Source organism: Netta rufina (genome assembly GCF_964035555.1).
Source record: "Netta rufina genome assembly, chromosome: 1".
NCBI lineage: Eukaryota > Metazoa > Chordata > Aves > Anseriformes > Anatidae > Netta > Netta rufina.
The window spans coordinates 206,032,057-206,057,850 of record NC_140123.1 but is presented as its reverse complement, the minus strand read 5'-3'; the positions used below and the strand labels follow the sequence as shown (position 1 = coordinate 206,057,850).

The 25,794-nt window shown below is 63.5% G+C and overlaps 1 protein-coding gene across 4 annotated transcripts in view; it reads left to right on the top strand.

Annotated features, from left to right (window-relative positions):
- The window catches only part of SBF1 (SET binding factor 1), a 63,328-nt gene that overhangs the window by 27,654 nt on the left and 9,880 nt on the right, over positions 1 to 25,794 (top strand). For all 4 annotated transcript variants that reach the window (XM_084301084.1, XM_084301083.1, XM_084301082.1 and 1 more), the window contains exons 2-24: positions 1,109 to 1,194; positions 6,519 to 6,656; positions 6,779 to 6,907; positions 9,711 to 9,821; positions 12,465 to 12,570; positions 13,050 to 13,182; positions 14,406 to 14,514; positions 15,500 to 15,613; positions 16,270 to 16,347; positions 16,818 to 16,931; positions 18,089 to 18,217; positions 18,456 to 18,554; positions 19,121 to 19,325; positions 19,670 to 19,782; positions 20,241 to 20,390; positions 20,523 to 20,591; positions 21,020 to 21,178; positions 21,365 to 21,624; positions 21,863 to 22,035; positions 22,238 to 22,311; positions 22,424 to 22,619; positions 22,907 to 23,034; positions 23,805 to 23,980. In XM_084301084.1, coding sequence (XP_084157210.1) covers positions 1,109 to 1,194; positions 6,519 to 6,656; positions 6,779 to 6,907; positions 9,711 to 9,821; positions 12,465 to 12,570; positions 13,050 to 13,182; positions 14,406 to 14,514; positions 15,500 to 15,613; positions 16,270 to 16,347; positions 16,818 to 16,931; positions 18,089 to 18,217; positions 18,456 to 18,554; positions 19,121 to 19,325; positions 19,670 to 19,782; positions 20,241 to 20,390; positions 20,523 to 20,591; positions 21,020 to 21,178; positions 21,365 to 21,624; positions 21,863 to 22,035; positions 22,238 to 22,311; positions 22,424 to 22,619; positions 22,907 to 23,034; positions 23,805 to 23,980 — 3,049 coding nt within the window. The remainder of the gene's footprint in view (positions 1 to 1,108; positions 1,195 to 6,518; positions 6,657 to 6,778; positions 6,908 to 9,710; positions 9,822 to 12,464; positions 12,571 to 13,049; positions 13,183 to 14,405; positions 14,515 to 15,499; positions 15,614 to 16,269; positions 16,348 to 16,817; positions 16,932 to 18,088; positions 18,218 to 18,455; positions 18,555 to 19,120; positions 19,326 to 19,669; positions 19,783 to 20,240; positions 20,391 to 20,522; positions 20,592 to 21,019; positions 21,179 to 21,364; positions 21,625 to 21,862; positions 22,036 to 22,237; positions 22,312 to 22,423; positions 22,620 to 22,906; positions 23,035 to 23,804; positions 23,981 to 25,794) is intronic.

The following is a 25,794-nucleotide window of genomic DNA, read 5'->3' as shown; positions in this document are numbered from 1 at the left end:
CATTCGTGCTGCCCGTGCAGCCCCGCAGTGCTGGAGCAGGCAGCCCTCGTGGTGCTTGGTGCCACCGCTGCGCCAGCCCTGCCCGAGGGGCGGGCGAGGGGGATTCGGCCAACGTGCCGCCTGGCACTGTTTTCTTCACAACTTGGCACTGACCTTTCCATTTCGGTCCTCGGGCTATAAGTGGCATCTCTTCTGATGCCGTCTTCTGCTAAATTCAGCTGTGGCTGGCCGGTGGTGAGCGGGGTGGTGGAGACAGGTCTGGGTGCCCAAAATATCCCGCTGGCGGCGCGCACCTCCCGGCGCGGCTCCTCCCGTGACGTGGCCCCACAGGCTTGGGACGTCCCTGCCAGGAGGAGAGGAGGCGTCCGCCGGGACCCCCGGCGGGTCCGTGGGCTGGGGCCACCCCTCCGCCAGTGCCCTGGGTGCCTCCCTGCAGCTCCATGCCCTGGTGCAGGGATTTACGGTGTGTAAGCTCATAGCTGAGGGGACGTGGGCAGTGCCAGGCCACATCGCTGGCCTCGCAGACAGCTCCAGGAGCGCAGCAGGAGTTACAGGAGCCTCAGTGGGGTTTTGCTGCTGCTTCAGGCCCTCTGGGTGCCTCCTGGAGCGCTGGCCTCGTCCCTGCTGTGCCTGGCTCTGTGCTTACATGGCCAGCTCGGGCAGGGGGTGAGCGGGGGACGCTCGTTTTGCTGGGTTCAGCCGGGGGAAGGTGTGGGTGGCCTTCAGCAGCGGGGTGGGCTTCAGGTGATGTAAAGCCACGGGGCAGCTGCGGGCCCCAGGGGAACCTGAAAATGAAACGGAGCAGCTCGGTTCCATTGTTCGGGGAAAACGTCGAGTGCCAAGTTGCAGATAACGAGCAGTGGCAAGGAGGAAGGAAACCAAGGGTAAACTTGGCCGGAGATCTGCTGCACTTCTGCTGTGCCAGGTTGTGCATCCCCAGAGCTGCTCGGGGCTGTTTGCTCCTGTGCCAGGGCACACGTGGCCGTGCCTGTGGAGGGGCTGGGGTCGCTGCTGCGCTGCCGTGTCCGTGGGGGTGTCGTGCTGCTGGAGCTCTGCCTGGCATCACCAGGAGGCTGCCTGCCCTCTAACCCTCCTCTCCTTCCTGCAGGCAGCGGGGATGGACAGGGACAGATCCTGCAGCGCTTCCCCGAGAAGGACTGGGAGGACAACCCCTTTCCTCAAGGCATCGAGCTGGTGAGTGTGCTGCCCTTCGGGGCCGGGGCCCGGGCTGGCTGTCCCACTACGGCCCCGCACTGCCCCAGCAGAGAGCAGCGCCCACCCACCCCAACACAGCCCTGGCAGCGGTGGGTTTCGGCGTGCCCCCACTGCTCCTGGCCACGCTTCTCTCAGGAGCTGCACGGATGAAGCTCCGCGTTGCTGTCCCTGTCCCCGGCAGCGGGGCTCATCCATCGGCAGAGCTCTCCCAGCGCTGCCCAGCCCGGGCCGGCGGGGGCTCGCCCTGCTGCAGGGCTGGGTGTGCTCCGCTTGCATCCGCCGGGCCAGGGGTGGGGGCCCTGGATCCCTCCCCCAGCCCTCCGGCCGCTGCCGTGCAGCCCTTTGAGGTTGCGATCGCTGCTGGGTCGTACCCAGAGCGACACACCCAGTCTAATTTGGCGCTGCGTGGGTTCTTCACAAACCAGCTTTTAGCTAATCAAGGATAATAGGATTGTTCTCCTCGGTTTCTAAATTTGAGCAGGAGTTCTTTTAAAACCCTTCCCTGCTGCGTCGGGGCTGCCGCTCTGCTGGAAAGCAGCGTGGGCTCCGCGGGACCCCCTCACCGCGAGGCCGAGGCCCCCTCTCGGCTGCGTTCTTCCTCCTGCAGCTCTTCCCTGGTCCTGGCTGAGTGCAGCGGAGCACAAACTGTGACGACGATGAAGTTTTAGAAGTTTATTTGCTGCCCTACGAGCATTAGGATCCCTGAGCAGCCCTCGTGTTGGCCAGGGGAGCTGCGGGTTCCTGATGTAGAAGGGGACCCCATCGGGGTCACGCTGTCCCCAGGGTTTTGTCCCCTCCGAGCAGACGTGGGGCTGAGGTGGCGTGTGCTGGGCTCTGCCTTGCCTGTCTCTCCCACGGGCAGCACTTTGGGTGCACAAACCTCTGCTGGCGCCTGCAGGGTGCGGGGGTTTGACTGGGGTGGGCAGCCGAGCTCCCCCTCCTCAAAGGGAAAGGGGAAGAAAATGTGGAGAGGGTTGAGATAAGGACAGGGAGGTCACTCAGCGATTGCCGTCACGGGCAAAACAGACTCTGAGTAAGGAGATAATGAAGTTTATTGCCTGTTGCTCACAAGCTAGAGCAGTGGGAAACAAAAACAACCCCAAAACACCTTTCCCCACCCGCTCTCTTCCACCTCCTCCCCCCGAGCAGCGCAGGGGCCTGGGGCCCGCAGTCAGCCTGCAGCGCTCTTCCTCCTCCGCTCCTCCTCGGTCCCTCTGTGCCCCTGCTCCCCGTGGGGTCCCTGCCATGGGATGCCGTCCTTCCCCAGCTGATCCCACATGATCCTACTGACCAAAGGCTGCAGCTCTTCAGGAACTGCTCCCACACGGCTCCATCCCACGGGGTCCATCCCCCAGTCCCAAACTGCTCCAGCACGGGGCCCCCACGGGTGGCAGCTCCCCCCAGCCCCCTGCTCCATGTGGGCTCCTCTCCACGGGCTGCAGCGTGGAGATCTGCTCCGTGTGGGACCCATGGGTGCAGGGGGACAGCCTGCTCCACCAGGGGCCTCTCCACAGCCCCCAGGGGAACTTGTGCTGCGTGCCTGGAGCACCTCCTGCCTCCTGCTGCACTCACCTGGGGGCTGCAGGGAGCTTTCTCACTCCTTTCTCTCCCAGCTGCTGTTCCCCAGTGTTTTTTTTTCCCCTTTCTTCCATCTGCTCTGGCCAGCAGCAGGCCCCTTATCTAACACGGGTCAGCTTCTGGCCTCTTCTCACAGCAGCCACCCCTTTGGCCCCCACTACCCAACCCTTGCCACGTGAACCCCCTGCCCAAGGGGGCTGCCGACGTGCTCCGGGTGTCTGCCAGGAGCGAGCAGCTCGGGGCTGGACACGTCTCCTGGTCCCTGTTCTCATCTCGGGTGCTCTGCTCGTGGAGCTCCTCTAGCTGCCACGTGGTGCTGCGTGCCCACCAGTCCTCGGGACCGCCGGTGGGAAACCTTCTTCCTATTTACCGCGTGCTCCCCGTAATCCCAGTGCACTCCTGGACGTCGCTATTTACTTTGTCTGAGGCAAAAATCTGTATTATTTTTCTGGTTCGCGTTTCCTTGTTGTCTGCAGGGGACTTGGGACCTGTGCCAAGAAAGAGGAAAGCTGCGCTTTTTTCCCAAGGGCCAAACTGTCCAGCCAAAAAATCTGCGGAATTTAAACAATTGAAGCCTCGTCCTGTTGGGAGCCATGGGGTGGCTCCGAGGCTTTCCAGCAGTCGCCGGGAGGCTCGTGGCCGAGCAGCACGCGGGGCTGGCAGGCAGCTTGGGGACACCGGGCAGCCCCCGCTGGTAGCCTTGTGCCCCCCGGTGCCGTCCCTTCTGTGCCCGACTGCTCCGAGGAGCACATTTTCGGTGTCTTAGGGAGCAGGAATTGAGGAATTGGCAGCTTCTGCCCCAGCTCACTGACAGCATTTCCAAACAAAAATCGTTTTTGTTTTTTTTTTTTTTTTCCTGGTGGAAGCTGCTCCAGAGGCACAGGATGTGAGTGCTTCCCCGTGGCAGCACTGCTCCTCTCCAAGCACAGGCCAAGCAGGACAGCCTTTCAGTAAAGAATTTATTCCTAACATCCAACCTAAAACTCCCCTGGCTCAACTTAAGCCCATTCCCCCTTGTCCTGTCACCAGGCACGTGGGAGAACAGACCAACCCCCACCTCGCTACAGCCTCCCTTGAGGTACCTCCCTTGAGGTCGCCCCTGAGCCTCCTCTTCTCCAGGCTGAACAAGCCCAGCTCCCTCAGCTGCTCCTCGTAGGACTTGTTCTCCAGGCCCCTCACCAGCTTCGTCGCCCTTCTCTGCACCCGCTCAAGCACCTCCATGTCCTTCTTGTAGCGAGGGGCCCAAAACTGAACACAGTACTCGAGGTGCGGCCTCACCAGAGCTGAGTACAGGGGGACGATCACCTCCCTAGCCCTGCTGGCCACACTGTTCCTGATACAAGCCAGGATGCCGTTGGCCTTTTGGCCACCTGGGCGTTGAGGTGCGCGTTGTGGCCAAGGGGAAACGCTGGCAGACACCAGCTCGGGAGCTGGTGCGTGCTGGCAGAGATGAGACGCTTCCTGCGTTTCCTCTTGGCACCCGCGTGCTGGAGAGCATCAGGGCTGCTGCTGCTCCCCGGGGTGAAGCAGCGAGGGCCTTTTGTTTTCCGACCACAAGGTAATTGCCTGCGTGTTGGCAGCTGCAGCCTCCTCGTTCGGGTAACAGAGCACGGGGCTGTGCAGCCACGCGCCGCCGCCGGTCCTGGCCCGGGCAGGGGGCTCGGTGGGGCTGCGTTCTGGGGGTCTCGGCCCCCTGCGGGCTGCACAGAGATGTCCTTGGGCACTTTGCTCCTGTGCTGTGATGAGAGCTGAGCCGAGCTCCTCTGCCACTTCGGTCTGGACCCACGGACTGCGGGTTGGCAGTGCTGGGAGCGAGCAGAGCCACCGGTGGCTGCGCTGGGCTCAGCGAGGAGCGAGCCGGCTGCTGGGGCTGGGGGCTTCCCGTGTCCTCCCCTCCTGCTGGGCGGTGGGCGCTCTGCCCTCCCCTGGACTCACGGGGTGGATGTGAAGGATCCAGGGGTTGTCCTGGATCGCCATAGACAAGATGCCCCCAGATAGATCCTTGCAGACCTGGGGAGGACCTGCAGCACCACCGGCGAAGGAGAAGAGGTGAAGGAGTAAAGCGGAGCTGTGGAGAACAAGGCTCGGCAAGCACAGGGGCACGAGAGGATGGCTCTGTTGCTGAAGATGCTTCTGGCTGCGCTAGGCAGAGTCTGCACAGCCCAGGACACGGCTCTGTCTTGCTGTGAGACCTTCCTGCAGACGTGAAGGCTGAGGAGCAGCCCGCCTCGGGTGCTGGCCCTGCAGAGCCGTAGGGGAAACGGGCACGGGGTCAGCGTCCTCCCGCTGCGGGTTTGGGCGAGGCAAGGCCCCGGGCTCACCTCCTGCAGGGATCATTAATTCTGCCTGGGGGCCCGTGGCTTTGTCCTCCTGTGCTTGTGAGCTCCGTGTGGCCCAGCTCCACCACGGTGCTGCCATTTGGGCACCAGCCCCGGGGCGCTGCTGTTCTTACCCCCAGCTGATCTACACCCATGGAGAAGCTGAATCCTTCCCCATGTGCCATGGAGAAGCTGAATCAGTTTGTCCCTTCATAAGGACTGAGCTTGACACAAGGCCCATCAGACCTCTGCTTTGCGGGGATTTGTGCACGATAAATGGCTGAGGAGCATCGTGTGCATCGGGCTGCAGCAACGCCGTGCACGGCTGGTACCCAGCAGCAGGAGCTGGGCCCTGGTGCTGTGCTTCCAAGCAGCCTGTGATGTTTTGAAGCTCTTCTCGTTCCTCTGCCCCGGGACGGCTCAGTTCAGAGCCTCCCACGGCAGGATCAAGGTCTGGGCTCCGGTGCTGAGCTGGGGCAGATCTGTAAGCCCACCTGAAGACCCTCCGGCACGCCCCTGTCCGTGTGGCACCGTCGTTGCCCTGCGCCCATTTAGCGGTGCCGTAGCTCCCACAGGAACGGGTCCGAGCTGCCTCAGCACAGGGGGCAGCTTTATGGGGTCAGCGGAGCAGGGCCCGTGCCCTGTGGTGGTGGCAGTGGTGGTGGTGTCCTCGTGCAGTTTTCCACGGGGAGCAGTCCAGGGGATGCAGATTGCTCATCCCACGGCCTGAGAAATGGCACGCTCAACCCCTGGCACCCAGGCTTTCAGCAGCGAGGGCTGGAGCTGGCGTTTGTGCCCGTCCAGCCTTGTGGCCTCCCTGCTCTCAGCCCCCGTTTTGCTGAAATCGCCTCGTCCTCGGGGCTGCCAGACTGTGCCCGCGGAAGCTGCCGCGTTTTCCTGCTCTCCAAGCACTTTCTGTGGGGTCCCAAAACTACCGGGAATTTTCCAGCGCCAGCACCAGCCAAACGCGGATGCTGAGAAGAGGAAATGCAGAAAAATCCCTTGAGATTTTGAAACCCCGCGGGGAGTTTGGGGGCTGGAATTACCCGCTGGGCCGGGAGGGTGTTTGGGAAGTCCCCAGGAACCAGCCAAGCCGCGCGCTGCAGCGCGGAGCAGCCCCGGGTCGGCGCTCCCGGCCCCGCAGGAGCAGTGCCCCCTCCCGGAGCGCTGTGCCCGCACCCCAGCCTCACCCCACAGCCCCAACAGAACCCCACAGCCCCAGCCTCACCCCATACCCTGACCTCACCCCACACCCAGCCTCACCCCATCTGGAGGAGCTCCCAGCACGGATCCTGCAGGCACCGCTCCCGATGCGCAGCTCAGCCCCAGCCCCGTGCCAGCTCCGGGACAGGCACGGGGTGGCAGCGGGTCCCGGTGCTCACCCCCTTCCCCTGCTCTCTCTTGCAGTTCTGCCAGCCCAGCGGCTGGCAGCTCTTCACGGAGAGGAACCCCCCCACCTTCTTCGTCGCCGTGCTGACCGACATCAACTCGGAGCGGCACTACTGCGCCTGCTTCACCTTCTGGGAGGCCGTGGAGAGCGCGCAGGTACCGCGGGCTGCCGGGGAGGGTGCCTGGTGCTGCGGGTGCCTGGTTTTCCCCTGTTGGAAGAACCTGGGATTTGGGAGAGGGAGAGGTGTCTGACGTGGCTGATCCGCGTGTCTCCGCAGCCTCAGAGCCACCCCAGGAATGGCGAGGAGGAGGAAGAGTCGTCCTCATCTCCTGTTCAACCGGCGCAGCTCTTTGCTCCCAAAAGCCTGGTGCTGGTGTCGCGGCTGGACCACGCCGAGGTCTTCAGGGTAAGTCTGAAATGATCTGGGAGAGGGGAGACGAGGAGGAGCAACCTCAGAGAAGACCTCGAGGTTGCGGGAGCTGCAGGAGGCCACGCAGCCCCCCAGTGCCATGTGCTGCACGGCACCGCCGCGCTCGGCGCGCTGAACCCGAACGCCTGGCCACAGAGCAGCAAACCAGGGACCCGGCCACGCTGGGCAGCTGGTGGCCTTGACCCACTTCTGTTAATGCAAAAACCATGAAGCACAGCCTGTTCCTGCACAGCCTTTATCTTGACCATCTGTGTTTTCCTCAAACTCGTTGCATTATGTGGCTGGAAATGGTTTGGGAGGGCACGGGCTGCGACCTGGCACCTTCCTAAAGCTCTGCCCTGCACGTGTGGGCAGCGTCTGCTGCTAGCCCAGGTGCTGGGCTTGTGGAGGGTGGCATTTTCCACCAGGCTGGGCTCTATTCTTCCTTTTTTCCCTCCTGCTGTGAGGATATCACTTCGGGGTAGCTGCCCTGTGCCTGCGTCTCTTGTTCTCGGCCTGCCCCATGGGCACGGGCTGTTCCTTCGGGGTGCTCAGCTGCTGCGCCCTCCTGGTGGTAATAGCTGACAGGGAAAAATATCACTCCATTCTTCAGCCTGGAGCTGCTTCAAACAGACCTCGGGCTTCACAGGACCCCAGGGCAGCTGGGGCTGGCAGGGACGTCCTGCTGGGACCTCTGCTCCAACCCCTGCTGGAGTGGGGTCAGCTGGAGCCGGTCACCCAGGACCGTGTCCGGCTGGGTTTGAGCAGTGCAGTGACTGCAGCGTGTCGGGGCAGCCTGGCCACGCTCTGGCACCCTCATAGCAAGGCAAACCATGCACCTTGTACCTGTGTATGGTGCTGGGAAGGTGTCTGAGTGTACGTGAGGCTGTGCTGGCTGAGGGGTGGCAGGAAAAGACAGAGACCCTTTGGTGAGAGCGGTGACACCGGGACAGGAGGGAGCGTGAGAGCAGACGGGAGCTGGGACACAAAACCCATTCCCCTCACCAGTTGTGTCCTGTGTTCGTCTTCACGTCGGGGATGAGCTGTGCCTTGTCCAGCCCCCCGTGGAGCTGAGACTCCCCAAAACGCAGGAGCTGCTCGTGGCTGGGGTCTGGGAGGGCAGAGCGAGGTCAGCCGGGCCGCCGCGCCTGCCGCACGGGGCAGGAGCAGGTTGTGCTGGGGATGTTTTTGGAGGAAAGTGGGTCAGCTCGCTTATTGCCCAACACAGACGTTTCCTGCAGCAGCGCCTGGAGCCTGGCTGGCACCGCTCCCAGCTCGATGTCTGCCTACCTGCCCGCTCTGCCCCGCTGCCCTCGCAGGGAGGCTGAGCAGTGTTGGCATTGCTCTCCCAGCTGCTTGGTGTCAGCGCTGCGTGCGTGTGCGTTACCCACCCCAGTGACCACGGGGCAGCAGAGAGCCATGGCAGCACTGAGCTCCTGTGCTTTGGGGCCCTGGGGTGTCCCCCTGAAGCTACAACAAGAAGATCAGAAATGTCACTGGGATCTGTGAGGAGCCGTGGAGCTGGGTCGCTGTTGCAGTTTTGTTTTCAGCGGCGTTCGCTGCAATCCTTGCTGCTCCCTGCTCCTCCCAGCAGGAGGGGGACAGGTAAAACCTCACGGTTTGCCCCTCGGTTGAGCGGATGAATTTCATGACTCTGAAGTGCAGCCTGGTGCTTCCCCAGCACACGGCTCATTGTCCCGGCCCCTTCTGGTCTCTGAAGGGGTCTCTGCACAGCCCCAGACCTCGTCCTGTTCCCCCTCGGTCAGCGTGATGCTGGGCTGGGGTCGTGGTCCCTGCTCCCTCTGCTGTGTGGCCAGCAGGGCTGCCTGTGTTCGTGTGTCTGTGTGTCCGTGTGTCCATGTGTCCGTGTGTCCGTGTGTCCATGTGTCCATGTGTCCATGTGTCCGTGTGTCCGTGTGTCCATGTGTCCATGTGTCCGTGTGTCCATGTGTCCGTGTGTCCGTGTGTCCATGTGTCCATGTGTCCGTGTGTCCGTGTGTCCATGTGTCCGTGTGTCCATGTGTCCGTGTGTCCGTGTGTCCATGTGTCCGTGTGTCCGTGTGTCCGTGTGTCCATGTATCCATGTGTCCGTGTGTCCGTGTGTCCATGTGTCCGTGTGTCTGTGTGTCCGTGTCCGTGTGTCCATGGGCAGGCAGGAACAGGAACTCGCTTCTCACTCTGCCCCTTGCTGACCTCTCTCCTAAAGGCCCAGTGCCGGTGTCCTCTCTTCCTACCAACACGGAGAGATGGTTTGAGGAGAAAAAACAGAGTGCCTTGAAGACAAATTCCTCGAATTCCTGGTTTTATATCTTGTATTACTGTGGCTCTTCGTGTCCCAGCAGAGGACGTGTTGAACACGGCCCTGTGCCTGCGCCCCTGTGCAGGAGCCAACGCTGCCTCCTTGGTGTGTGCAGCGAGAAGAGCAGAGCCTGGCCCCAACAAGCCCTCGGTGACCAAGGGGACTCCTCCCTGTCCCCTGTTTGGGGTCTTTATGAGACTTGGTTAAACTCCACAGGGACCAGGAGTGCTGGAGAGCTCCCCCTCTGCCTGTGGAGCTCCTGAGCCCCAGCTCCCTCTGGAAGCAGGCTGGGCACGGGCTGAATGTCCCGACCCTGCCAACGAGGACTCACTTCAGGAAGCTTGAGGGGAGACCTCGAGCCCTGCACCCAGGGCTTGGCTGTCCTGGGATGTGCTCCTGTGTGGGACAAGCACTGGGAGGCTCAGGGAGCGGTGCCCGGGCTGGAGGCCCTCGCGCTGCGCCCTGCGCCGGTGCTGAGCCGCGCTCTGCTTCCCTCTGCAGAACAGCCTGGGCCTGATCTACACCATCTACGTGGACGGACTGAGCGTGTCCCTGGAGAATGTCATCGGGAACCTGCTGACGTGTACCATCCCCATCACCGGGGGAGCTCAGGTGGGTTGCCTGCCCGCGCCCCCTCCCACCTCCCCGTGCTTCTGCCTCGTGCGGCTCCCGCAGAGCGGAGGCACAGGGCAGGGATCAGCCCCTCGGCTGCGTCCTGGGCACTGGGCTGAGCTGGGCTGAGCTGAGCTGAGCTGAGCAGGGCTGCTGGGCCTGCAGGCAGCAGCTGGCTCTGCCTGCTGGCTGCTGCCGAGCTGGCACTGCTGCTGGCACGGCGTTGAGTAGTGCCCGCGGTGCCTTCCCAAGTGCTCCTGAGTACAAACAGCAAAGCTCCGTGATTTGGAGCAGCTCAGCTCCTGCACCAGCTGAGGCCATCTCGCTGCTCCGCTTGCCGTGAGTAAGCAGCTTTGTGGTGGCTCCCTGCAGGAGGGAGAGCGGGATGGGCTCACCCCAGCTGCGTGGTCGCAGAGCCGTCTGTGCAAACAGCTGCCACGGTCTGCGGCTGCCCCTGCACCAGGGAGGTCTTGCTCCTCCACTCAGGCCTGTCTGATTGCACGGAGAGCTGCTCCAGAGCTGGTCACAGGCCGGCTGTGAGAGCGGGGACGAGCCAGCTCGAGGGAGACAGGCCAAGCAGGGCTCCTGGTTGCTAGATGAACGGCTCGGAGCTCTCTTCTCAAACCACTGGCTTGTGCCCGTGCGTGGCCGGTGTCTGTGATTGTTGGACAGGGCTGGAGGAGCAACAGCCTTGCTTGTGCCCAGAGCGGGCCATCAGAAAGTGCCTCCCCTTCCCCCCTGAGCCGTGCGTTCCCCTTGTGCTGCTCCTGCTGCTCCAGGAAGGCCAGCTGGGCTGCAGGCCCACGCCAGCAGCAGCTGGGTGTAAGGGCTAATTGACGAGGAGATGGGAAAAAGTGGAGAGCGCCCAGCTGGAGCCTGTGGCTGGAAGCACTTGGAGACAGCAGCGCAACCCCCCGGAGCTGTTTTGCCATGCTAACCCTTGGACGATCGCCACGGCTGTGGCACTTGTTCCTGCTGTGCCTTCGCTTCCAGCTGCTCAGCAAAAGGCAGCGTCCAATTCTGCGCCCAGGGGAAGGAGCTTTTGCAAGGCCCTGGCTGTGCTGCAGGTCCCCGCTGCCTGCAGGCTGAGGTTCTGCCACCACCCGTGACCCTAGGACCCTAGGGGACGGCCGCTCTTGCTCCCGTGCAGGTTCCTGGTGTGGGTGCTTTCTGCCGGGCAGCGCTGCCCCTTGGGCTGACTTTTTGGCCCAGCCTCAGTTTGGTGCTGCCCCAACAGCCCAGAGGCTGCAGGTCCTGGGGGGGGGGGAGCTCTGCAGGGCTGCGTGCCGGGCACACCCCGCTCCTATGGAGCAGGAAGCAATCTGCTGCCAAAACCTGCGGGGCTGGGGCTGTGCCAAGCATCCCGGGCTGCGTCCGGCTATGGGAACGGGCAGCAGCTCTCCTGCAGGAGCTGCCCAGGGCTGGCTGACTCCTTCTGGTTCCTCCCAGGTGGAGCCTGTCAGCAGCAGGCAGGGCGAGGAGAGGCCTCGCACCCGGGAGGTTTCTGGAGATGCTGTGGCTCAGTGAGCCGTGCGTTCTGGCACAGTTGTTGGTCACCTCCCGCTCCTTGCAGGATGGATCTGTGCCGTGGGGACGAGCAGCGTGCTGCAGGGAGGACAGTTTGTTGGTGGCGCTTCCCTTCCTGTGCTTCACCCGTTCCCAGCTGTGTCCCAGAGCTCTCCGTGTAGTCTCACTGCTTTCGCTTTGTCTGTGTGCACCTCTCCTCCTCTGAGGGTCCCTGCTCCGTGGCTGTGTGCGTGCCTCCCCTCTCCTGGCTGTGTCCGTGTGTTTCTAACTGACTGTGCTATCTCTGTCTGTCCCTATCTCAGCCTGACGCGGACGACGAAGCAGCGGTACGCACACCTCTTCCTTCATCGGGTCTGTCTGCTCCTCAGCCACCTCTCCCTGCCCTGCGAGGGCTCGGGGGCCGTGCACCCTGCAGCGCCGGGTCCGTCCCCAGCGCGGGCACGGAGCCCTGGCCGTGCGTGGGGCTGTGCTCCGGGCAGCAGGGCTGCTGTGCTCTGCCTCCCCCGGGGGTTGTGAAAACCTGGCCTGCTGTGCTGGCAGAGCAGGTCAGGGGTGCTTTTTGTGGCCAGCCCGGCGTTCGGGGCAGGCTGCTGGGCTGCTGCGGTGGCGTGAGCTGAGCGGGGAGGTGGGTCGCGTGGCGAAACCTCCTGCTGCAGAGCAGCGTGTCCCTGGAGGGGAGTAAGGAGAGGAGCAAAGCGACCCGGGGCTGCCCTCGGCTCTCTGGGGAGAGGCTGAGGACCTGGGGGGCCTCCCAGTGCCCAGGGAAAAATTGCCCCAGGGGAGAAGACGTGGGGCTGCACCCAGCGTGCCCACCCCAGCCCCTGCCCCAGGACCAAACGGGGCCAGCTCTGCCTGGATGTGGCCTCGCCTGGGGCTGCGCAGAGCTGGTGCAGAGCTGGTGCTGCAGCCCCTGCCTGGTGGCACCGGGGGGCACGGCGCAGGCGAGCTGCTCCTCGGGCACGGAGCTCCCGGAGAGCCCTCGTGAGCTGCAGCACGGCTCTGCCCCGCTCCTGCAAGTGCTGCCGAGGGCTCGGTCCTGGTGCAGGGCTTCGGGCTGCTGCCGGCGCTGTCCCCTCGCTCGGTGCAAGCCCCGGACACATCTGCTTTGTCTTGCAGAGGACGATCTCGCTGGGCGCGGGGGACCGGCAGGTGATCCAGACGCCCATCAATGACTCGCTTCCCGTCAGCAGCTGCAGCGTGGCCCTGCTCTTCCGTCAGCTCGGTGAGACTTCTCCCCACGCCTCCTTCCCACCGGCTCCAGTGCCAAGGCCAGCAGAGCGCTGGGCTGCAGCTCCCACCAGATCCACAGCCCGGGGTGGGGGCTCGGGGCTGTGCTCCAGCTGCAGCCCCATCCGAGCAAGCCCAGCTCTGCCTTCCCCTCGGTGGGGAAGGGCCGTGGCTCTTCCCCAGCTGGGAGCAGGGCTGTGGCCAGGCCTCACCACGGGCATGCCAAGGGCGCAGAGCCGTGCTGCCCTGTCCTTGTGCCACCAACAGAGGGGTCGTGGCAGCCTCGGCAGAGCCCCCGAGCACCATCCCCAAGGGGGGTGACCCCGCAGTGGCTCCCTGCAGGACGTCAGCCCCTCCGCTGTGCACGGCATGGAGCTGGGAGCTGGGAGTGGGATCGGGCCGGGTGGGCTGTAAGGGGCCGTGCAGGGGCACAGCCCTCGTTCCTGAGTGCTCTTCTCTCCCTTTCCTCCCCAGGGATCACCAACGTGCTCTATCTCTTCTGCGCGGCGCTTACTGAACACAAGATCCTGTTTCTCTCCAGCAGCTACCAGAGGCTCACCGACGCCTGCCGGGCTCTCCTGGCCCTCATGTTCCCCCTCAAGTACAGGTGAGGGAAGCGCCCTGCTCCCCAAGCCCTCCGCAGAGCTGGGGGCAGCCGGGGCACCACAACCAGCCAGGCATTTGCCACCCCCTCGCTCCGTGCCCTGGCTGGTGGATCACTGCCTCTGGGGCACTGCCAGCGTGGGGCAGGTGAACGCAGCGTGGGCAACGGGAGGGATTTGTTCTTGGCTGTGCTCACAGCTCCCCTCCTGGAGCCTCTGGTGTGTGCAGCAGTGAAACTCCCCGGGTGCCCCCAGCAGCGAAGGGCTGTGAGCTTCCCAGCCCTGCCTCCTGCCTGTCCTGGGGCAGGGGAATCGGGCTGCTAGCCCTGGGGGCAGGCAGCGAGCCCGGGGTGTGCTCGGAGGGGCTGGCAGGGTGCAGTGCCCCAGAGGCCGTCCCTTCCTCCCTTCCCCTGTCTCGTAGCTCCCCCTGTGCGGAGCCCTGAGCCTCTGGGCACCACTTCTATGGGCAGCCCGGCCCCAGTCCCAGCCCCAGCGTCCCACTGGGCAGGGCTGGGTGCTGGGAGGCTTCCTAAGACCCTCGGGGCAGATCCAGCCCCCAGGACGGGGCACACGCACACAGAGCTGTTTCCAGTGTCCTGTGGGACAGCCGGCACCCTGCTCGCCCTCCTGGGGCTGTGGGGACGCAGCCCCCAGCCCGCCCGCTAGCTGCACATCCCCACATCCCAGCTCTTGTGGCTGCCAGCTCCTGTCGAGCTGTTTCCACCCTGGCCTGCCGTGTTCCCAGGCTGCAGAGGGGCTGTCTGCAGTCCAAGGAAAGCTTTCTGCTGGATTGCAGTCGTGGTGCTGGGAACCTTTCCCCCAGTCAGACTTGGGCTGTGACTCCAGGGCCAGGGAACGATCCTGGTCTGTGTCCACAAGCACTCAGGAACCTCGCAGAGCTGTGAGACGTGTGTTGCCTCGGGGGCTGACAGTGGCAGACAAAAATCTGCTTTGCTGGGAACACGGCACCCCACAGCTCCGTCCTGCAGGGGGGGGACCATCGGCTGCCGGGGAACAGAGAGAGGATGGGGGCAGGTCGCTGTGCTGCCTCCTCATGTCCTAGCTCACAAACCCTGCTCGGGGACATGCTGGTGTGCTCCTGGCAGCAGAGCCAGGCTGGTGGGCTCTGCTCTGCCGGGGGGGCTGCGTGGGGGGGTCGGGCTGGGCACCGAGCGGGGCTGCACCACCTGCAGCGATTTCACAGCTTTCCTGCTTTTTCTGCTTGCAGTTTCACGTACGTGCCCATCCTGCCCGCGCAGCTCCTGGAGGTGCTGAGCACGCCGACACCTTTCATCATCGGAGTCCACTCCATCTTCCAGTCGGAGACCCAGGAGCTGGTGAGGACCCCCATGCCCTGTCCTGGGGGGGCTGGGAGCAGGGACTGGTCCAGGGGAAGCAGTGGGGCTGTGTGCCAGGGGTCCCAGAGAGAGAAAACGTCCCCAAAAGGCGCCTGGCTCAGCAGGCTGAGCACCCAGCTTGCACCCGGCGTGCTGTCCTGGCCAGGCAGCTCGGGCACGAGCCAGGGGGGCTGCTTGGGGCTACCTGGGGCTGTTTGGGGCTACCTGGGGCTACCTGGGGCTGTTTGGGGCTACCTGGGGCTGCCTGGGGCTACCTGGGGCTGCCTGGGGCTGTTTGGGGCTACCTGGGGCTTCCTGGACAGGGCTTATGTCTCCAGCCAGCCAGCAGTGCCTGGGTTAACTGAGGGCTGGAGTTTGGAACTCAGCTGGCAGCTCTGGTCCAAGAGGCTGTGTTGGCACTTCAGCCTGACAGCCTTCAGTGCAGAAACTGAATTAAATCAAAGCATAATGAGCCCGATCCAAACTGAAACAAGCTTTTGTGCAGCCTCCCGAACGAGCTGGGAAGTGCCGTTTGGGCTAAGCGGGGCGGTGGACGCGCTGGGGCTGGCGTCGGTGTCTGTGTTCTCCATGAGACCTCTCAGCCAGCTGAGGAGTCTGATCCCACAAAGCCAGGATCGGTGACCCAGCCTCCCGAGCAGGGCTGCGTCCCTCTTCATCCCTCTTCTGCCAGCTTTCCTCCCCTGCTCCCTCAGACCCAGCCTGCCCCCTGTTTCCTGGGTGCCGTTGCCGTGGGCTCTGTGCAGCGGGGTGCGGGCAGTGCTGGGATTGTTCCAGCCATTGTAGTGCAAATATCTGGGTGCAGTGACAGTGGGTAGGGGAACATTGCTGCTGAAGGCCAGAGTGCTCTGGGCTTGCAGAAGACGGAGAGGAGACGAGCTGGGGTTCCCGAGGGCCTCCCCTCGGCCGGGCTCCTTCCCCGTTAGCTCCCCATGGCCCCCTCTCATGCCTGTCCCCCCCCTTGCAGCTGGACGTTGTTATCGCAGACCTGGATGGTGGAACAGTGAACGTCCCCGAGTGCGTGCACATCTCCCTGCTCCCCGAGCCGCTGCTCCAGCAGACCCGGGAAGCCCTCTCCATGGTAAGTGCCACGGCGTCTCAGCACCTCCAGGCCTGGGGGAGCGCGGGGGCAGCGGGCAGAGCGGAGCTGAGGGCAGGGCTCCTGCCTCGGGGCGCCCCTGGCCACGCCGCACGGGACCTCTCCTGCTCCCGATGGCCTCTGCTGCGTGGCAGGGCTGCAGGGGGCTCCTCTGCCAAAGGTTTCTGGGAATCAGGTGGCTGGCTCCCAGCCCTGGGGCAGGAAGCAGCTGCAGCCCTGAAGCTGCTTTTCTGGCTGCTAGCGCGTTCCCAGAGCCTGCCGGCCGTGCGAGTGCGTGCCCAGGACAGCGCAGGCAAACAAAGGCTGGGAGCCTTGGCCTGGGGCCGGGGGGAGAGGGGCCGAGCTCTGCTACATGCGTGAGCCCCCCCGTGGCACGCGTTTCCCTGGCTGTGACAAGGACGTGGGGCTGGAGAGGCGGCCGCCGAGCTGTCCCTGGGCTGCTGCATCCATCCAGCCACGGGGAGCCCGTGGCACAGCGGGGGGGGGGTCTGATGGCTGGTGGCTGCAGGTTTCGAGCCCCTCACACCTCGTCCGTGGGTCCTGCCGGGCTCCCAGGGAGCGCTGCTGCTCCGTGCCCGGCTGGGAGGATGGATCCAATCCCCACGGGCTCAAGCATGCTTTGTGCCCTGTCTCTGCAGGTCTTGGACCCGGAGCTGGAGGTGGCAGATCTCGCCTTCCCCCCTTCCACCGTGTCTGCCTCTTCTCTCAAAATGCAGGTGAGTGCAGTGGGAAGAGGGGAGGTGCAGGAGCAGAGAGCCCCTGCAGGCACCGTGCTGTGTGGGCACAGAGCAGGCTGGCACAGAGCAGGCTGCCCCGTGCTCAGCACCACTGCCTCTGCGGGTGGGGGCTCAGCACGCTGCCCCCAGCCCCGGGACATGCTTCAACCTGGAGCCAGCAGCACTGCCCAAGGGGGCTCAGCACTTGCTGTGCAGCACTGCCCTGCCGGGAGTGGCACCTGGGGTCCCGGGGCTGCGAGCTCCTTCCTCCGTGTGCGGTGTCAGGGACACTGTGAAGGGCAGAGCACAGGGGATCCGTCTGCCTCTCCCTTTTCCCTTGAACCTTTGGGTTTCCTGCCCCGCTCAGCAGAGGCCGAGCCTGACACGTGGCTCGGGTCTTGGGTGGAAACTTCTGCCCCGCTTGCTGGCTGCTCCTCGCCCCTCTGACCGCGCTGCGTCCCTGTTCGCAGGACAAGGAGATCCGGGCCGTCTTCCTTCGCTTGTTTGCACAGCTGCTGCAGGGCTATCGCTGGTGCCTGCACATCATCCGCATCCATCCCGAGCCCGTCATCCGCTTCCACAAGGTACGGCCAGGGCAGGAGCACGCGGGGTGGTGGGAGGGCAGGAAACCTGGGGGCTCAGCCAGCAGGGGTGGGCAGGGGACGGGCAGGGGACGGGCAGGGGACGGGCAGGGGACGTGGTGCTGCAGGCACTCTGCTCCTCCTGCCCCAGGGCCTTGTGCCCGCACAGCAGAGTTATTTTTTCAGGCTGCGTTGTAGGTCTGTGGATAAACTCCTCACCAAATGGGTTGAATTAAGGCTGGGGAGTGAATCTGTGGGAAGGTTTGCACAAATGCAGCTGCATCTAGCAATAAAGAGCTGCGTTGCCAGCAGGTGCCTGCCCTGCACCCCTGCCAGCTCCACCTGCATCCCGTGTTTGTCCTTGGGAGTCCCGAGGTCCCACGGGTCTGATACCATTTCCCTGTTGGTGCCCACACGATGTCAGGTGCACCACAGCTGACGTTCCTGTGCCTGGTGTCGTGCAGAGGCTTACAGAGGGCATCCCTCACGTCACAGCCTGGAGCTGTGGGTTTTCTGAAACCCAGGAAGTTCAGGGAAAATCTTAAAGTCTGGGCAAAGGAAGCAGAGCCTGGGGAGAGGAGGCAGGCAGGGCCGGCTGGTCCAGGTGCCCTGGGGCTGTTGGCAAGCGCAGGGCAGGGAGAAAAGGAAAATATTCGAGGTGTTTGGGGGTCTGTGGGGAGACCAAGCCCAGGGGAAGACAACAGACAGAGAGCAGAGGGACTCGGGCGCTGCGGCTCAGCGTGGCCAGCATGTTCTTACAGGTTTTGAATGATTTTTTTAATGCTCAGTAAATGTTTATTGCTGACAAAGATTCATGTGTTCCATAAAACTATAAGCACGCAGTAAACCCAAGAAAAACTTTACTTTTTACCTTTACCTTGGTAAAACAGCCATAGGGCTTAGGAAGCATAATGAACATTCACTTCATAAAATTATCACGTGCAGCAGCTGCGTGCGGTACAAAATAGCCTGAACCCTGCTCATTCGGCTGCTCTGGCCACAGCAGCATCTCAGAAACATCCCATTCTTGCCCAAATAGCCACGCTGACTGCTTGTAGCACCCTGCAGCCCTGCTCCCAGCAGCTCACCGGGTGGGTGAGGGTGCTGGGGGAGCAGGGAGCCCCACGTGCTGCTGACGGCTCCACGTTTCCCTGTTGCAGGCAGCCTTCCTGGGGCAGCGCGGGCTGACGGAGGACGACTTCCTCACCAAGGTGCTGGAGGGCATGGCGTTCGCGGGCTTCGTGACCGAGAGGGGCGCCCCGTACCGTGCCATCGACCTGTTTGATGAGGTGAGCAGCTCCCCGGGTCCCTGCTGGCACCCCGCACCGTGCCGCCCGCACTGGGAACGGGTGGGAACGGGGGGGACGTGCTCCATCCCACGGCACGGGCTGGGGATCTGCCTCGACGCTTGGCTGTGGTGCTGAGCCCGGCCTGGCAGCTTCTGGGGACGGAGCTGGGGCACAGGGAGGGCGGTGGGATCCTGCCCAGCGGGCTGCTGCTCCTCTCACCCGCCTCTCCTCCTTCCAGCTCGTTGCTTATGAAGTGAAGCGCATGCGTGCAGAAGAGGGGAACAAGCAGAAAATCCTGCGGCACATCAAGGAGCTGGCAGAGAAACTTTACAAAAATGTGAGTCCTGAGCACTGGAGGGGAACTGATGGGAACCTGGGTCATAGCCCCGGTCAGCCTGCCCCCCCTCCACGTGTGTTACTGTGAGCTGGTGCTGGCAGTGCTGTTCCATCCTGCCCTGCACTGTTACATGTGGCAGGACACCCGAAGGTGTCTGTCCTGGGAGCAGGAGCCCTTCTTTTGGGGTGGCCTGGCCATCAGGCACTTCCTTTGCTCTGGAGCAGCTGGCCAGCTGATGCAGGTGTTGTATGGCACAGGACAGACCTGCTGAGATCTTCCGAGAGCAGAGCAGAGCCCTGAGAGCCCCTTGGGCGTTTCAGCCCTCCTGAATGGCTTTCTGCTCGCTGCTGAGTTCAGGGCCAGAGTGCTGTCCTTGCAGCTCCTGAGAGCAGAGCACGATGGCACTGTAACTAAGGACTCAGGACTGCAGGTCCGGGGGGCTGTACAGCACCTTCTGGGAGAGGAGGAGAGGAGCAGGGGTTGCAGAAATGCCTTTCTGAGCCTCCTGCTCCGGGAGGGGACACGACTTCCCCATGCCTGAAAAGAACCTGCCTTTGCTGTGCCAGGAGAACCCGTACCCCGCAGTGACCATGCACAAGGTGCAGAAGCCCACAGAAGGCTGCCACCTGCGCCTCCACCAGAAGCCTTTTCCCCGCCTGGATGAGGGCACGGTGCAGTGGATCATCGACCAGGCCACGGCCAAGCTGCAGACAGCCCCTCCTGCTGTGAAGGCGGAGAAGAAGTGCATGGTGCCGTCGGGCCCCCCCATCGGTAGGTGTGCGCACAGCTCCTGTCCCTGCAGTGAGCAGCCCTGCTCGGGAGGAGCTCCCCCTGGCAGTGCCACTCTCGGGGTGCCACCTCACTTCTGCACTGTGATGTGTCCAAGGGTCCCGTGCGAGCAAAATGTGGGCAGTTCTGCCTCCTGGCTGAGCGGCAGCGCTGTCCCCGTTAGCTGACCCCAGCTTGGAGGTCCCTGGGCTGGAGCCAGCATGAGGGAGCAGCTGCAGACCCTGCAGGATTCCTCCAGCAGAGCCCTGGGGACACCCCTCGCCCCCCACCCTGGGGTGACGGCCCTGCCCTGCCCTGCCCGAGCTGACAGCCCGCTCTCTCCCCAGCTGCCATCCTGGAGCGAAACGGCAACGCCCTGGCCAACAGCGCCCGGCGCCTGGAGGTGGTCAGGAACTGCATCTCCTACGTCTTTGAGAACAAGATGTTAGAAGCCAAAAAGGTGAGGGGGGCTCGCCAGGAGCTGCTGGTTGAGGGGAGGGCACTGAGGTTGCTGCTTTTCCTCCGTGGTGGGCTGGGGAGGCCGCTCCGTGCCTCTGTCCAGAGCTCTGCCAGGCAGCTCAGTTGCCCTGTGGGCACTTGTTCTCGCAGCCCTGTTCCTCCCTGCTCTGTCCCTGGGCCGTTGGCTGATCCCTCCAACGCACCAGGGTCTCCCAGTGCCCCTCAGGGTCTGTCCCACGGAGGTGGCCGGGCTGGGGTCCTACCCCCAGCCTTGCTGAGCAGGGAGCCCCCCGAGCTGTGCTTTGCACCCACATCACATCAGCTGCATGCAGACAACGTGGTGTCCGCCCGCACAGCCAGAACCTGAAGCCCCTCCTGCACCTCTCCTTGGGGGCTGCCCTTGACCTCACCGTCCCCCAGAGCTGAGCCGGGCCCCATCTTTCTGCTCTCCTCCCGCAGCTCTTCCCTGCCGTGCTGCGAGCCATGAAGGGCCGAGCAGCCCGGCACTGCCTGACCCAGGAGCTGAACCTGCACGTGCAGCAGAACCGGGCCGTGCTGGACCACCAGCAGTTCGACTTCGTAGTCCGCATGATGAACTGCTGCCTGCAGGTAGGAGAGGGGCTGGGGGAGCACAGCCCTCAGGAAGGAGAGCGTGTCCTGCTGGGGGAGGCAGCGTCGTGCAGGGCTCGGGTACCTCAGGGTGTCTCTGAATCCTCCCCTGAGCTCTGTTCCCTCCCCCAGGACTGCACGGCCATGGACGAGCACGGGATCGCAGCTGCTCTCTTGCCGCTGGTCACTGCTTTCTGCCGAGTGAGTACCCGCAGTGCCCTGATGCCTGCTGTAGTCAGGCTGGGCTGAGGTCACAGAACCATCTAGGCTGGAAAAAACCTTCAGGATCATCGAGTCCAACCATCGATGTGGCACACTGAGTGCCATCGCTATACCGTGTCCCTTAGTGCCACGTCCACAAATCTCTTAAATACCTCTGGGGTTGGAGACTTCCCTGGGCAGCCTGTCCCAACACCTGATCGATTCTGCCTTCCAAAACCCATCTCTGTTGGGCCCTGGGTCAGTGCTGAGCAAATCTGAGAAGAGTTTGAAGGAATGCTTGGAGGAGCTCTGATCCAAGCGGCCCTCCTGCCTGCTCAAGGGCACAGGCGAGAGAAGGGGTTAGCTGGGGAGGAGAGGCTGGCACGAAGGCCGTGTCTGCATGCAGCTTCTGTCTTCTGCTTCCTCAGAAACTGGGCCCGGGCATCACGCAGTTTGCCTACAGCTGTGTGCAGGAGCACGTGGTGTGGACCAACATCCAGTTCTGGGAGGCGATGTTCTACTGCGATGTGCAGAACCACATCCGAGCCCTGTACCTGGACAGCAACGAGGAGAACCACACGGAGGAGGTGAGGTGGTGGTGTCAGGCTTCCTGCAGAGCAGCTGCACGGAAGCAGCCCCCCTAGGTCCACAGGCTGATAGGGATGGACGAGGGACTGCAGCCTGCTGCTGGAGGCTGCTCTGGGGGCAGCGTGGTGAAGGCTGGCAGGTCTCCTGTCCATGCAGACCTCTGACACGTCCTTCTCCTCCTTCAGGAGAGCACGGAGGAGCCGCAGGAAGCCAAGTCTGCCCTCGAGATAGCGTCAGAGCAGCTGAGACTCTGGCCCACCATGAGCCGAGAGAAACAGCAGGAGCTGATCCAGAAGGAGGAGAGCACCGTGTTCAGCCAGGCCATCCACTACGCCAACCGCATGAGCTACCTGCTGCTGCCTCTTGACACCAGCAAGAACCGCCTGCTGCGCAGCTCCGGGCTGGGGGACGTGGAGAGTGTCAGCAACAGCCTGGTCACCAACAGGTACACGGGGCACGGTGCCAAGAGCACACCTTGGCACCATACCTGGGCTGCGAGGCAGGATTGGTGCAGGTTGCACTGCCCAGGGCTGTTTCATGTCAAGGGTGGAACCCCTGGGTTCATATGAAGAGGGATGAAGACTCCTTAGGACTCTGCCTGGCGTGGGCAGGGGCCTCCTGCTGTGGTTGTGGCAGTGGGGAGACGTGCTCCAAGCTAAATCTTCTCTGCTTGTGTACGGCAGCATCGCTGGCAGCGTGGCTGAGAGCTATGACACAGAGAGTGGCTTCGAGGACGCCGAGAGCTCCGATGTGGCCAACTACGTGGTGCGATTCATCAACCGCTTCGTGGACAAAGTCTGCACGGAGAGCGGCGTCACCAACGAGCACCTCAAGGGGCTGCACGTCATGATCCCTGGTAATGAGCTCTGCCGGGGGGCGGGCGGCCGCGTGATCCCACTGCAGGACCCTTCCTGAGCAGCTGGGGTCTGCTCAGCAGGGGATTCTGAAAGAAGCAGCAAGAAGGGCGAAAGAGGAGCACTCAGTGCTAGGGGCAGGTCACTGGGGAGTGTGTGAGCTAACGAGTTGCTCGTGGTCCCTAACTTCGTGCTTGTCCGCAGACATTGTGCAGATGCACATCGAGACGCTGGATGCCGTGCACAGGGAGAGCAAGAGGCTTCCTCCCATCCAGAAGGTATCGGCCTGGCCCCCTGCAGGGTGTGGGGAAGGTTCTGGTGCTGCGCGGGGCTATCGAGTCCCCTTCCACGTCCGCGTGGCCCTAAACCTCCTCTTTTACACCCCCGTAGCCAAAGCTGCTGCGCCCCAACCTGCTGGTGGGCGAGGAGTGCGTGATGGAGGGCTTCCGTGTCTGCCTCATGCCCGACGAGCGGGAAGAGGCCGCGGGGGGCAGCGTCGGTGGCCCACCCCTGCTGCCTGCCGAGGGAGCCATCTTCCTCACCACCTACCGCATCATCTTCAAAGGCACCCCCACGGACCCGCTGGGTAAGGCCGCCCGTGCGCCCCGTCCCCCGGCTGGGGGTGTTGGTGCTGGGGGCAGGCGGCCAGGGGCGATCCCAAGCAGGGGCTGCAGCGGTTCGGTGGGTGCTCCCAGAGCACAGGAGGGTGCCTGCTCTTGCTGTGCGCCCTCTGGAGAGGTTACACTGCTCGTGCCCACCTCCAAAGCCCCGTGGCCCTGCTGTAGCACCTCTGCCCTGTTGCTGGCCTCCTGATGCTGTGGGACTGGTGGGAGCTGGCCGGGCGGTGGCTGACATGATCCCTGTTGTGCCCAGTGGGGGAGCAGGTGGTGATCCGTTCCTTCCCCATCGCCTCGCTGACCAAAGAGAAGAAGATCAACATCCACAGCCAGCAGGATCAGTTCCTCACGGAGGGCCTGCAGCTACGCTCCTGCACATTCCAGGTGAGGCTGCGGGGGGCTGCTCCTTGGAGCTGCATCGGTGCAGCTGAGGGGAGCCTTGGCGGTGGGACCCAGCAGGGACCTGGCCAGTGCTGGCTTCATCCCCTGGGACGAGGCACTCGCTGCCCGTTCTCACCTGGTTTTTGGTAGTTTTGCCTGCAGGGGCCAAAGACGGCCTCTGAAGGGGGTGAGTGCACCTGGGGACAGAGCCTGAGGGCCCCTTGCAGAGGAGGGACGGGGCTGTGGTCCCGATGCGGGGCTGGTCGCTGTTTGTGGCTGGAGGCTCCTCTCCAACTGCTTCAGTAGCTGCTGGAGCCCTGGGAAGGCACGTGCCGTGCTCATGCCCTCAGAGGTGATCCTGCAAACCTTGTAGTGGGTCCTAGAAGAGGAGAAATCCAGCAGGGAGAGATGTTAGGAGGAGAGTCACCACTGAGCATTGTGTGTCTCCGAGAGACTCATGGAGGCAGAGCAGCTCGGGGAGGAGAGCACCATGCAGAGCGCTGCCTGCCCCTTGCTGCCTGTCCCTGCTCTCTGGGGACATCCCGGGGACAGTGCTCACGTGCAGAGCAGCCCCAAAAGGGCCGTGTATGGCACCAAATAACTGGCACAGGGGGCAGACGGGGAGCCCCCTGCCTGGCCCGTGCCCTTGATGGTCACTGCTGAGCAGGACCTGGGCTGGGGGAAGGGCCGGAGGAGCTCTGCTGCTCTCCCTCGCCCCACGGTGCCAAGCACACGGTGACCCCCCTGAGCCTGCCTTCTGCTTGTCCTCGCAGTTGCTGAAGATTGCCTTCGATGATGAGGTGGCTTTGGAGAGTGCCGAGGTCTTCAGGAAGCACCTGCACAAACTGCGCTACCCCCAGCACGTCCACGGCACCTTCGCCTTCACCGTGGGCCAGTCGCCCAAGCAAGCCATGCAGCCCAAGGCCAAGGAGAAGAACCCCTCGCTCAGGTACCTGCAGCGGCCCCGGAGCAGGGGGAGCGGTCGTGGGATGCTCCAGGCCCTCGCAGGCGGTGCTGGGGCTCTTCTCTCCCTCCTCCAGCCCATCAGCAGAGCTGCCAGGCAGGGGAAAAGCAGGCACAGGGTCCAGAGCTGGATCTCAGGGTCCCTGGGCATGCCTTGCTCAGAGCTCCCTGGCACAGGATCCCTGTTCCCTTTGGGTTTTTGCAAGGAGGGGAATGGTCCCTTTTTTTTGGGGTCCTTTTCCAAGCAGAGGACCAGCCAAGCCCGGGAAGCGCGCTGACGGCTTCAGTGCTGTTCCCTGCACGGCCGCCCAGGCTGAAGCAGCACAAATCCCGAGGAAGCATCTCGTGGGAGAAGCTCCACTGGGCACGAGAGCGTGGTCTCTGCCTTCCCGGGGGACGGGCAGCGCTGCGGGGCCGTGGAAGAGCTCTGTGCTTGGTGCTGGCCCGAGGCCAGACCCTGCTCCTGCGCTCGGTGGCCGCTGTAGCTGTGGGTCTGGTTGCTGCTGGTCGTGCTTGGTGTGCCCTGGAGTCTAAGCTGCTCTCCCGTGTTTGTGACTCAGCTCCCAGCAGGTGACCGGTATGTTCCAGGGCCTGACAGTGGGGGTCATGTCCCTCGGGCACCTTGGCCATTCAACCACGTAAGATGCCTTCACCCTGTGCGGGAGCTTGCGAGGTGGCCTCGGCTCAGGCTGCAGCCTTCACTGCTCCCAGGGCTTCTTCTCACCTCCTCTGCATGCTGCCTGGGCTGGGGGCTTGGCACTTCGGGGACGCCCTTTTCCAGGCTGAAGGTTTGGGGTGCGCTCCTACCGCAGCCTCAGTTCACGGGCGGCCGTCCTAGTGCTCCATGGCACTGGGGGATCCCCAGGACGTGCTGAGGGAGCTCTGCATCTTCCTACTAACCTCTGGGGACCACCAGAGCTGCTGGGCACAGCTCTGCTGGGCACGGTCCCAGATCTTGCGAGGTCTGCTTCATCACCACCCCACGTCTGCTGCCGGCTGTGCCCCACACTGCCTGCAGTGTTCCTTTGGTTAGGAAGCACTCCTGCTTCTAGCCTCTGTACCTGACCACTGGTTCCCAGTGCTGTTGCCCAGTCCTGAGGCTTTTCTTCTAATAACTGTAGGGAGCGGTTGGATTCCCTCTTGGTCTGCTTTGCAAAGCAAAACGAGCCCCCTGCTCTCACTTGGGCCCCAGTCCTGACCCGGTGAATTACCAGAGATCCGTGCGCCAGCTTGGCTGTTCTGGGCTGGACGTGGCCGATCCCTGCCTGATTCCTGCAGCTTCCTTACTTGATCCTCTTTGAGCCCGTGGGCTCCCTGAGATGATGATGATGATGATGATGATGATGTGTGAGGTCCTGCACACATGCAGACCATTCGTGCCTTCAAGCATAGGCTTTTTCTGGAGCTGTGTCCTAAGGAGCCTGCTGTGACCACGCAGCCTAACCACCTGCAGGTTTTTGAAGATTTCCCTCCTGCATCTTCCTATTCTGCCCTGGGCAGGCAGAGAAGTCCCCCCACGGGCGGGTGTGGGGCTGAGCCCAGCTGCTGTCCCTGTCCCTTACACAGCGCTGGGCTCGCCTTCAGCAGCTCCCCTCTGCCCCGTGGCTGGGCTGGGCTGGGCTGGCAGCGTCCCCACGCAGCCTCCAGCAGCCATCACCTTGCCCTGGGGGTCAGAAGGAGCCCACCTTGGAGGAATGAGGATTTTTTCATGGTGGGGGCAGTGGGCACAGGCTGCCCCGAGGAGCTGGGGGTGCCCATCCCTAGCAGTGCTGGATGGGGCTGGGGGCAGCCAGGGCTGGA